Raw genomic sequence first — 12,053 nt, 5'->3', positions numbered from 1 at the left:
AGCACTAGAATATCTTGTGTTTCTTTTAGCCTTCCATTTTCCTGCCCACTGCATATGGCTACACCAAAATCCTTCCCTTGGCTTTGCAGAGCAGAACACCATGGCTGTGGACAAGGGACAGGTTTGTTTCTCAGTGCATGCAGCTTTCATTAGATCTGCCCTTGACTGAAAGAATAGTTTCCCTTTTATTTACTTAGCTACATCTGCTGCCTAGCAAATGCTAGACACTCCCATCGTAAGATCTAAGAGCCTCTTCCAAAACATAAAATTCACAATAATTGAATAAATTACATTAAGCTCATGTACCTTCAACAGTCATTCACTGAACTTCACTGAGTTTAGTCATCTGGGATTAAATAAGAATTTTACCATTACACCCTCGTGTGGTATATGCCTGTACAATTTTTAAAAATATTCTTTTTATTCATCTTACTATTTATTTCTGGACTTGTGCAAAAGTAGGAAGAAGAGACTTGAGCCTTCATTTTCTGGGCATTTAACCCTCTTGCCAAGCTGAATGGGAAATTTGGATGCAAAAATGCTAACTCATGCTCATATTTTGTATAAAAATAGATACCTAAATGAACCAGGAACCCAGAGCTAAGCCCTTACCAATATTTTTTCTTGGTAGATGGGAAAAGAACTGTAAATGGATTTCCAGAGTAAGTCAGTCATAAAGGTATTCAGAAAATGAATATAAAATTTCTTGAACATTGCAATGAGTGTTTTTGTTAAAATTTAATTTCTAGAAAAGTTGTTGACCAATCATGTTACTCAATCATTTCCTACTTCATGATAAAAGCACTTTTTCGGGTTAGCAAGCTCCTGTCTTGTAGATCAGTATGAATTATTCCCATCTTGCAGAAGAGGAGAAATTGAGTTTCCAAGGGTTACAGTGAGTTACAGGTAGAATCTGGATTAGGGCTTAAGACCTCTAGTTCACAGCTCTTCCCCCATTCCTCCAAGCCACATGAAATGAAACTCTTTTCTTCAATCATGTTTGTAAAACTTTCAAATTGGATATGCAGATTTCACAGCTGGATTATAATATTCAAATGAACTTTAATTTACATATATATTTTAAAAGACACTCTAGAATTCCATTGGTCATTTCCCCTGGAGTGGATCTGAATCTCAGGACTTTCAGGAAATAATAATATAGGTTGCAGTAATCATTCTTCCAACCAGATCTATTTACGTTATTTGACATAAGTGTGCAACAATTTGTTGTTAGTTTCTCTTACTTTCAGACATATCTAGAATAATTATTAGCATCTGATTGATCTGGGAAAAATCCTATTCTAATGGATACTAAAGCATGTAAGCTCTTTCCTGCAAAGCATAGTGCTCTGTCCAGTGCTAAAGTTATGCTTTCATCTGGTTATCTTTCAAGACAACCTGGGTGGTCACAAAAAGCACTTGACATCTTGATGCACTTCAGCAGTTTTACATATACACAAACTTTGTAGAAAAATAAATTTGTCATTCGTCACCACATATGTTGATCTGGGGAGTGAGGTTCCTGTGGCTGTAGCTCCTGTGCTTCTCAGCTTATTCTCTCTCCCTCCTTCCCCCTTCTTCTCTTTAACTTTTTTTGTTTTTTGCACTCTATAGAATATTTTCCTTAGAATTTCATGGAAGGAGGACAATCTAAACATTTGTCAAAATATGCTCACCCTCTGCATTAGTTACAAACTCATGTTAAAAAAAAAGTCCTTGTGGTGGCATCTAGCATGGGACAAACATTTAGAATATCTAATCTGTTATCACTGCTCAGCAGGCAGTCTTGGCAACTATGATCTATTCTGCTTTGCTTTGGGGAATGTGATAAAGAGCAAGAAACAGCTGGCTTAAGAAAGCCATAGAAACATCGCTGTAGTTTATAAAGACAGTAATAATATTTTCATATTTGAATGAGTTTAGATACATGTTAAACCACACCAAAGGGAAAAAGCAACTCAATTCAAAATGTTTTCTCAAGTCAATAAGAGAACACTACAAAAAAAAAGCCTTGCACCCCTGGGAGATCAAAGCAAACAAGTACGTACTGTTATAAGCTATTAAGGAACACTGTTCCAAGTCCACTTCACTTACAACCACCCCTAGTACTCAGTCCTGATGTGATGTGTTATACTTTTAAAGAAATATCATGTTATGAATTATTATTCACAAGTTTCAGTTTTTTGTGTTCTTAACTCAAATCTGTGACATTATTTTCTACCAAATTGTTTCTCAAAGTTATCCTGGTTTAACCTTTTTCTACTGGGACAATATTATTTATAACTATTGTTTTGATACAAATGAAGGAACAGTTTAAGAAAGGGCCGTCTTAAATGTCAGTCATGTAGTACTGTAGATGCCAAAGATGCTGCTTTTTGAGGGCCTTTTTTAATCTCGGGCCATGTTGATTCATTATAAAAGTGATAGTAGATGTTGTGTGATCCCTTTAGACACTGTGGAACAAATTCTGGTTTGGTTATGCCCAGGTAGGCTCCACAGACTGTGTGTTAGATTTAGCTAAGGACAGAATTTGATTGTTAAAAGTACAATAGAACTGATTCAGTGACCACTGAAGTCAATGGAAAGGCTTCATTGATTTTGGTGGGCGTTGAATGCATATGTTTAAAAACAACGTAGAATACCATCAAGCCAGGAAAAGACACTTAATGTTCAACATCCTTGTATTATCTATAGAAGAGGGCTTCTCTTGCCTGCCCCCCCACCCTTTTTTTTAAAGTAGCACATCAGTTAGCATAGTTTTTGGACTGTTGGCTAGTTGCTTACATTCTATGGATGAACATATGAAGGATGCAGTAGAAGCAGTAACATTCTGGAGACTTTGAAAACTACAAGAATTCCCAGGGGACTTCCTGGTAAAATTAAGAGGAGGCTGGGAAGAAAAAAAACTCCAAATATTTACTTTAATAGGAAAGATTCCCCCATAAGAAGGTCTTGATCCTGCTGCCCTTGCTCTGGAAACCCCTATTGATGTGAGTGGAGATTTTGCACAACTGAGGACTGCAGGATCAGATCAATGGTCTCTTAGGCAACATCAAGCATTTAAATGTAGACATCTTTTAGTCCAACATTTTGTTATAGGTTTTACCTGGTATGTGACCTCTGCAAGTATAAAAGAATTCTTTACAATAGTCTTTGCACAGGTAGGGAAGAACTAGTTCTCTTTCAGATGTTTCCCCTTTGTCAGGTGAATGGAATAGATTCTGAGCATATGGTGAGCAGTGTGCACATTTGATTTCCTCCAGTAGCTTCATACATTCTGTGTTGTTGGTAACAGAAAATATCTGCAAGCCACAAACCAGAGACAAATAAACACATTACCTATTTCCCTGTCTTAAACAAAAAGATCTTTCAAATAATGTAAGTAGATCATGCCAACTTAATCAGCAGTTATTTAACATTACATTTGCATCACATTTTAGGTCACCATGTTAGAAGAATCAAGTACAGAAAGTATTACTATAAAAGAGAATTAATTACTTGTGCGACAACTCATAAGATTTTTGTGGACTACACAACTGCTTGCTTCTCTTCCCAAGTGAAAAAAAATAATTTACTCAGATTATTTTATGGACTCGTCTCTTCAAGCTGTTAGTCATGCCAGTATTTCTGGAAATCAGCAGGAATACTCACATGAGTAAATATTACTTCCATAGGCATGCGGCTGTAAGAACAAGCCCTATTGTCCACTCCCCTTATAGGTGATGGTGAAAAACACAACTGTCAAGTCAAAGTAAGATATATACACAGTCACCATAAAAGTTGTCCAAAGATTTAAAATTCTAATGTCAAAAAACATAAGAAGAACAATACTCAGGTGTCCGGGAGATATGGATGTTTTGAATTATATTGTGATCTTGCTACTGAAAATCAGTGGAGTTCTCAAACATCATTCCCTGGATGCCTCGGTATTCTTTCCACTTTTCAGTACCATGATATTAATTACATTCTCAAGTGGAAGCTATTTGTTGGTGGAAAAATAAATACATTTTCAGTGATTTCTATTGATAAGAAATTAAAAAGTTTAAATGTTCTTTAATGTCCTGTTGGCCCTATAATTCAATTGAGAAAAGAGCATTTATTATTATGCACAGTACTTACTTGAAGAAGCATACACCATGCTTGATAATGTGTATAAGTAAATACAGGAGCCTGGGGAATGTCATACCAGCATACCATGAAAAATAAATGTTAATGGAAAACAGAATGTCCTTTTCTATTGGTCTTTAAATGTTATGTGCTGTGTTACTCGTTGTAAGCCACATGGTTTGCTTTTTGATCATTCATTCCCAAAGTATAGGATGGGTCAGCCTAGACCTCACTGGGTACATCTAAACATCCAATTAATGTGAAGCAATAAACTCAGGCTCATATTGCACTGGAGTTTATTGCTCCTGGACACTGCAGCACGTTGAGCCAGGTTGGAGCAGCCTCAGCTGGCAGGGGACACAGGGGATCAGCCTGCCAGCCCAGGGCTACTCTGACCCAGCTCAACATGATGCAGAGGATCTGGCTGGGGCATGAGGATGCTCCAGTGTGGGACTAGCTGCCAGGCAGCCCCTGCACTGAAACACCCTCATGTCCCAGCCAGCACCATCAGTGTCTACACATGCATTGCTGTTCACTAAAGAATACTGCTATAGGAAAGTACTTGTGTTTACTTGTGTCAGTGTTTAGAAGTACTATCCTATGGGGAAGTTAATTAGTTTCCTGTGACCTGATAGGGCTGCACATGTAGATACTGAGACTTTACTGCAGAGCTATTTAGGCAGCTCCACAGTAAATGTCTCATGTAGATACACCCACTGATGCTTATATGAGTTGGGTGCTTTGTGAACATACGGCTTAGCATTTCATTATTTATGTTTGTTAATGTAATAAAAAATTCTAATGTAAAAACTATTTTAAAAAAAGGTAAATAACAGCAGTGCAAATATAGGATATCCTCTTGCTATTAATGTGCAAGTTTTTCTAGCTCAAGATTAATCATCACAATTACCATTTTGGATTCTAAAAGCACTCTATAAAATAATGCAACACTGTTTAGACATTTATTGAAAATGGTTATAGGTAAATTAAATCATTCAAAAGGCATAGTGCTTTTTTGGCCCATAATTTGATCATGATATCTCATGGATGGCCTGTCTTCTAGTATGTCCTAATTAAGTAACATAATTCTGAACTTGCTACAGAAGAGTGAGAATTACATAGACCCTGCCTGAAAAATGTTTTTTAAAAACACTTTTCTGTTGTTTTAAACAGCTAAATATGGCATTCAATATACTACCAATAGCAAAATACTTCTAAAATTATGTAAAATAGTAAATGAAGCAATCCATATTTAAAATAGTCCTGTATCATATCAAATGGTCATTAGTGAGTTAAGACAGCATTTCTCAAGCATTTTGAAAGTCAAAATCCTATTCAGGAACAGGAAATTAATTGTGTTTCCTTTTAGTCCTGCTGTATGTTATCAAAAGACGGTTCAATGTGAGTGGTTACTTAGAATAGTCCTATTGGCTTCAACTGCACTAGTAATGTATGTATAACAATATTTAGCTTCTATCCTTATTCTGCTCTCAGATTGAATTTTCCCAGACCTAATTCTGTAGGATCAGGCCATAAGCATTCTGTTTTCTCTGCGTTCTTCTTATATCAATCTCAACACTTTCCAAAAATGTATTAAGTAAGAATACTGAGGGTAAAACCAGATGTCAGATTTCTCCCAGGGCAAAAGTGTTTTAACCAGGCATCCTAAAGCCCTGCAAACCCACTGTCCCACTTTAAGTACGGGTGAAGTATCAGTGATAATGCTTTTTCTCAGAACGATCCTGGATAATTTGAGCGAACTGTCATTTATTCTAGGGACAAACTAAGTGTGAAAAGGACTTTGCTGCTCCAAGGTTTTGACTCAGATTATCAGAACCACTTCAAATGCAACATCTGCTTTTACCAGAATGACTGTCATGTGTGGTTCCTGTTTTCTCTGTCTGCTGTCCTGTTTCCAGAAAAAGAATTATGTGACCAGTGGAGCATTGTGTTTTGGTAGGTGTTTGTTATGGTTTTTTAAAACCTATATGTTGTTTGGTGTTTATATTGGAGGAAACAGGTGAAAGAAGTCTTTCTTGCACTTGGAGCAGAGATTTTGAGGTGAGTGGTGTTTCTTAATTCCAGGGGCATTTCATTCCATAGTCTCAGACTAGTTTCCCAGAAAGCTCTGTCAACCCTGGGCAAATTTTGCTCTTGACAGTTCTTTAGTTGACAGAGCAGCAGACTTGTTGACCACAGTCTTCATCCCAAAGGTTCAGATGTTAATATATGTAGGATCCAGGCCTTTAAGCACCTTGAAGATAAGAACTGAGACCTTAAAGTTCACTTGATAGTCCATAAAAAGCCAGTGTAGAAAAAGGAGAGGTTGTATATGCTCACAGCTATCCATGCGTTCTGCACTAGTTGGAATATTCTAAGGACTGACAGATTCATGTTCAGCTGTAGTCCAGACAGGAAGTGAAAAAGTCAGGAGGTCATTGTCAGCCAGAATGGAACGATGTCTTCCAGGCAACCATAAATAATAGAAAATGTTAGTTTTGAATGACGCTTGTAAGACTAGGAGCTTAATATCAGGAAGCATGAACAATCCTAAACTGCATACTGGATTGGCCAATTTCAGGTCTGTGCTTTCCATCAAAGGAAATTGCACTGTAGCTGCAAACTCGTCAAAATATTTTCTTCTGTCCACCAGCATCACCTGTCTTGCTAAGGCCCAGTTTCAACCAATTGTTCTCATTTGTGAGATGGTCTCATTCAAGAGTTAGGTTTTCATTGTGATAATGGTATGACTGTATGTGGTGAAACATCAATAGGTAATGCAACTGGTGAATACTGAGTTTGTTTACTGAATTAACTCCACTAATGATGCAAATACATTGCTATAATTCTATTGGATGTGCCCAGGGAAAAAACAAAACCATCAAAGCGAATTCATTTTTCCTGGTGGAAATTTATCTGCCCAGATGTACATAAGCAAGAAATACTAGGATCCATTTTAATAGCTAAGGCTAAAACAAAAAGATCCTAATCTTCCCAGTCAGTTGCCATCTATTAGAAGTTAGACTACAGGAATTTACTTCCTCTCACAATTTTGAGAATGTCATTTGGTCCTGTAGTAGCTAATCAGAAGATTAAGGAATTGGAATCAATAAATTTTCTGAAAATCAGATGCAGTCTTCCTACTGGTCAAATATAGGAGAATGGCAATGCTTTGCTCTATGTGAGGTCTGAAGTATATTTGAAGGGCAACCAAGTCATCATTCCATTTTTGGTTTCAATAAATGACTAGTTTTACTGAAGGAAACTGAACAGGTTTAGCCCAAAGCTGAAATATTGTTTTGGATGTAGGATGTTTGGTAAACATTTAAAAATGACCTTTGCCTTTTAAATTGACAATGTCTTTGGCCTTTTAAAGAGTTGTAAATTAATATCCTGTTTCAATTTTTAAAAGTTATATGTGAAACCATTAATAGCAGTGGTTTAAACAAAATATGCTGTGGAAAATATGTAAAACTTCCAAACATTTATTGCAACATGCCTACTAATGATTATGCCTGCTGCTGACTAATTTACAACATCTGTAAGATCATCCTTTAATCTCTAGCCACAGGAAAGAAAGACAGAATAAAGGTAAGATAAATATTGGAACATGAGAGAATGTGGAGCCTACAAAATTAGTTTATCAAGAATAAAAATAGTGGAAACAAGAAGAAATAAAAGCAAGACTCAATAGGCAAAAATGCTTTAAATCTAATATAATCATCTGTTTTGCATATGCCGTGGTATTTTATTTGGAAAAAATAGCTGGGTTTGATGTAAGAGAAAATATATGACAGTGAATTAAGACACTGCATTAAAATGTATTTGGTATAAGAGCATTTATGTCTAAAATTATGTGCCTACAAGATTGTTCAGCTGTTGGGTTGAACATATGCTTCTTCTGTACTATACTGCTAGATTATGTCATTAAAGAGTTCAGTTTCAATTTTAGGCTAATATGTAAATAGATCATTGTACCAAGGCAGCTGTTAAAGGGACCCCAAGATAAGTTATTTGTTTAGTTGGATGTGTTCAACAATAGCCTTTGTTCCTGAAAGAGCCAGAGCAAACAAATGATTGTAAAAGGACACACTTGAAAACAATTACTTTTCACCCATTCCTTGACAGCCTTGGTTGGGAAACCATCTAAGGTAAGGAGGACTTCTGTGCTTGTCTGGCTGTGAGCAGACTTTTAGAAACTCTGATATTACAATATTTGATTTGGCTTTACTGACTCTAATGATAAATAGGAGGGTATTCCACAAAGCTAGAAGACAAAGAGTTAAATATCAACAGCATTTTGCAAATATGTCATTGAGACAGTGGAATGTTACATTGACTTGTTAAAGCAGTGCTTGCCAACAGGACTAGTAGTATTTTCATTGTAAATACAGATCAGTAATGTGATCATAAGATTCTCAGAGTATCTCAGCAAGAAGTTAATTTGAAGTTTAAAATGTCTACTGAGCATGCTCAGTAATTATTTGAAACACCCACCCTTAAAATTCTTAATGCTTACATTCTTATTTATGTGATAGCCCCTTCATCCTGTGGATTAATATTTAACACATTTCTTCTATATAACATCAGAACTTTTTTGTAATTTTTATACAACAATGTAGAAAATGGGGTTTTGTAAAAATTCTGTCCAAGTGTTTTGTATGCTATATCTGTAATGTCTCCTGTAGAATGGTCACTGCCCCCTATCCATAATGTCTATACATGACATGAATTTTGGAAATTGGTCCTAACATGATAAAACAGAGAGGGCCATAACCACCAAGATGTTTTTAATGGGTGAAGAATGTTGTTCTATAAACTTGTAAAATAATATGCATTAACAAGTGTATATCTGTATTTACAAAGAAGTTTTTAATATCCAAAAATACATAGAATGGCACACCAGGTAAAAAAAAATCCGCTTCAATGATATTTTTCTACCTCTCATCATGAAGAAGGGAGTTAAATAAAAGATATATTTAAGTATTGTGAAGAAACTAAAACCTACATTAGCCAGGAAATTCAAAATTGACTGAAACTCCATCCTTGATTCACTATATTGAACCCAGAGGTCTCCAAACAGTGGGTGATTTCTCATAGCATATGTGTTGCAATACTTACATATTCTAAACGGGGTGAGTTAAGGATCTATTTTTTTAGTCCTTACTCTGGCTTTTATGCATTTGAGCTAGACTCAAAGTTTTTTGCATGTAGTTATTTTGGAGCTTAATTCAGTTATCACGCAGCAGCTTAATGACACAGCCTTTGGACAACAAGAAGATATATATCTGCCCTGAATCTCAAACTACTGCTGCATATGGTATGAATAAAGAGAGATCTGCAGCTGAAAACCTGTAGTAAGATAGTTCTCACTCGTCTGGGAATAGAGGGGATAGGACAAATGCTCCCTCAAAAGGCATGAACATTTGGACAGAGCTGGGGACTGAAGGAGAATGATGTTCTCCAGTTTCACCCATTAGTGAACCAACTAACAAACACAATGGTGTTGTTGTTATTCTTTTGCCATAAGCAACAGGACTCTGTGTGTGGGCAGCAGTTTAGTGGGGAGGAGGATAAGTCGACCCCTTTTTGTCCTATTGATTTTTTCCTATTTGCATGACTTGAGCAAATTAAATGATGCAATATGGCTTTTTGTTACAAAACAAAGTGAGAGATACCACCCAGACACATATGTTGATTCGTAGAAGCTGTTTACATGAGAATGGGGTGAAATCTACCGTGAACTGAGCATAAAAATTCGATTCAGGCTGGCTATTTTTTTTTTTTATTATGCTTGGGCCAGCAAGACTGAAACACAAGTTTTCCAAGAGTCTCTCAGACCTTGACAACTACAGTGCTGTAACTGAAGAATTCTTAATTAAACCTAAAATGGGGTGGGGAGGGGGGAGAAGGAAGACACCTGATTGTTTATTTCACGTGCAGTGATTCTTAATGACATTATTCAGCAATTCCCTCTCCCCCTGGACACTGGAGGCAAGGTTGATTTTCATTGCCCTGATTCTTCCCACCTCTGCTCCCCACCCCCCGAAAAAAAAAAAAAAGAAAGCCTCTGCAGAGTGAGGCATGAGCAGGTTGGGAAGTCTCAACCACCACCCTGGTGAACACATATTGCTTAAATGAAATTGTTTAACACACCAGCTGCTGCTGTTCCAGGCATCTTGAAGTTAGGCAATGCCAGGCAGAGTGAAGACCCATATCTGGCCCGAGAAATCAGTGGTTAGGAAACAATCTTTAGGCCAGAGACCTTTTACCCTGGAGGCCTTGCTGGAGCCGCTTGCTTGCAGCTGATGGATGGAAGCATGTGTTCACTCAAGAGCCGGGAGATCAGAGAGTTGTGATGCACCAGCCCCAGCTCCCATCCAAATAATAATGACAATAACAATAATACTAATACTACTACTAATAAGACACCTTTCCTGACCAAACATAATGTGGAGAAGAGAAGACTGAGGGAGAGATTTGAAAGATTTGATAGCCAACTACCTGAAGGGTGGTCCCAAAGAGGATGGAGCTAGACTGTTCTCTGTGGGAGATGACAGGAGCAATGGTCTCAAGTTGCAGCAAAGGAAATTTAGGTTGGGTATTGGGAAAAACTTTCTCATTAGGAGGGAGGTGAAGCACTGGGACAGGTGAACTAGAGAGGTGGTGGGATCTCCATCCTTGGAGGTTTTTAAGACCCTGCTGAACAAAGCCTTAGATGGGATGCTGTCTGTTGGGACAGTCTTGCTGATTGGACTAGATGCCCACTTGAGGTCCCTTCCAACCCACATTTTCTATGGGTCTGTGAAACATGGGGAGCAAAAATAAACCAGAAACCCCTGTGGAGTGAGGGCAGCACTTCCCCACTGCCCCAGCCAAGCTGCTCCTGCCTGGCCCAGTGCCTCAGCATCTCCCAAGGGGGCTGGGACCTGCTGCCGGCTCCACAGCACAGCATCCAGCTCTGATCCTGCCTTGCCCACAGTGGGGGAGAGCTGGAAGGGTTGGGTGGGGGGGAGGTAGAAAGATCCATCAGAAACCCGCATCTTGGCTTTTTCTATACACAACACAAGCACATATCTGGCCCTGCTTGGACCAACAAGCTGCCCTCTTAGATGGGGAGGGGGGTGGGTGGGAAGTAAGTGTGTGGCAGGCAATCAACTTCTAGTGCCTTGATGTGGGGGTAGGGAGGATAAATATTTGGCTGGCAATGACCACCTAATGCACTGATCTGGGGAAAAGAGGGTAAGTCTGTGGCAGGCAATGACCCCCTAGTGCCTTGATCTGGAGGGAAGAGGGTGTGTGGCAGGCAGTGCCCGCCTAGTGCCTTGATTTGGGGGGCACAGATAAGTGTGGAAGGCAATGCCCCCTCTACTGCCTTGATCTGGAGGGAACAGGGTGTGTGGCAGGTGATACCCCTCACTGCCTTGATCTGGAGGGAAGAGGGCACGTGACAAGCAATGCCCCCCGCCACCTTGTACCTGGATCTGGAGGGAAGAGGACGAGCGGCAGGCGATGTCCCGCTATGGCCTTTATGGGGGGGGGGGCACAGACAAGTGTGTGGCAGGCAATATCCTCCCTACTGCCTTGGTGTGGAGGGCAGAGGGTGTGCGGCAAGCGATGCCCCGCTACTGCCTCGATGCGGGGGGCAGAGAGGAGCGTGCGGCAGGCCGCGGCGCGCGGGCGCCCCGCCTGTGCCCGAGCCGGAGAAGGAAGCGGTGCCTACCTTGGTGGCGGCGGGCAGCAGCAGCAGCCCGTGCCGGCCCGCCCGGGCGCAGCAGGACAGGCGCGGGTAGTGGCCCCGGCAGGGCAGCAGCTCCGCGCCGCTCGCCGGCTCGTCCAGCAGCAGCAGCCTCCGCTCGCGCTTCTTCAGGCGCCGCGGCGGGCTCCCGTTGAGGCACCGCCGCCTCCTGGCCCCGCTCTCCCCGAACTTGGCGTCGCCCTCGAGG

At 39.7% G+C, this 12,053-nt stretch overlaps 1 protein-coding gene across 1 annotated transcript in view; it reads right to left on the bottom strand.

The window, feature by feature from the left end:
* HHIP (hedgehog interacting protein) overlaps nt 1-11,916 on the bottom strand; it is a 119,495-nt gene extending 107,579 nt beyond the window's left edge. Inside the window, exons 1-2 of the mRNA XM_019534418.1 lie at nt 11,831-11,916; nt 3,107-3,302 (exon numbers count right to left, since the gene is read on the bottom strand). Coding sequence (XP_019389963.1) covers nt 3,107-3,272 — 166 coding nt within the window. The 5' untranslated portion in view covers nt 3,273-3,302; nt 11,831-11,916. The remainder of the gene's footprint in view (nt 1-3,106; nt 3,303-11,830) is intronic.
* Nucleotides 11,917-12,053: the final 137 nt, after the last annotated feature.

The sequence above is a fragment of the Crocodylus porosus genome, unplaced genomic scaffold (genome assembly GCF_001723895.1).
Source record: "Crocodylus porosus isolate Cpor-Errol unplaced genomic scaffold, CroPor_comp1, whole genome shotgun sequence".
NCBI classification, from domain to species: domain Eukaryota; kingdom Metazoa; phylum Chordata; order Crocodylia; family Crocodylidae; genus Crocodylus; species Crocodylus porosus.
Note: the sequence above shows the minus strand (reverse complement) of the source record. Positions and strands in the feature narration are given on the sequence as shown.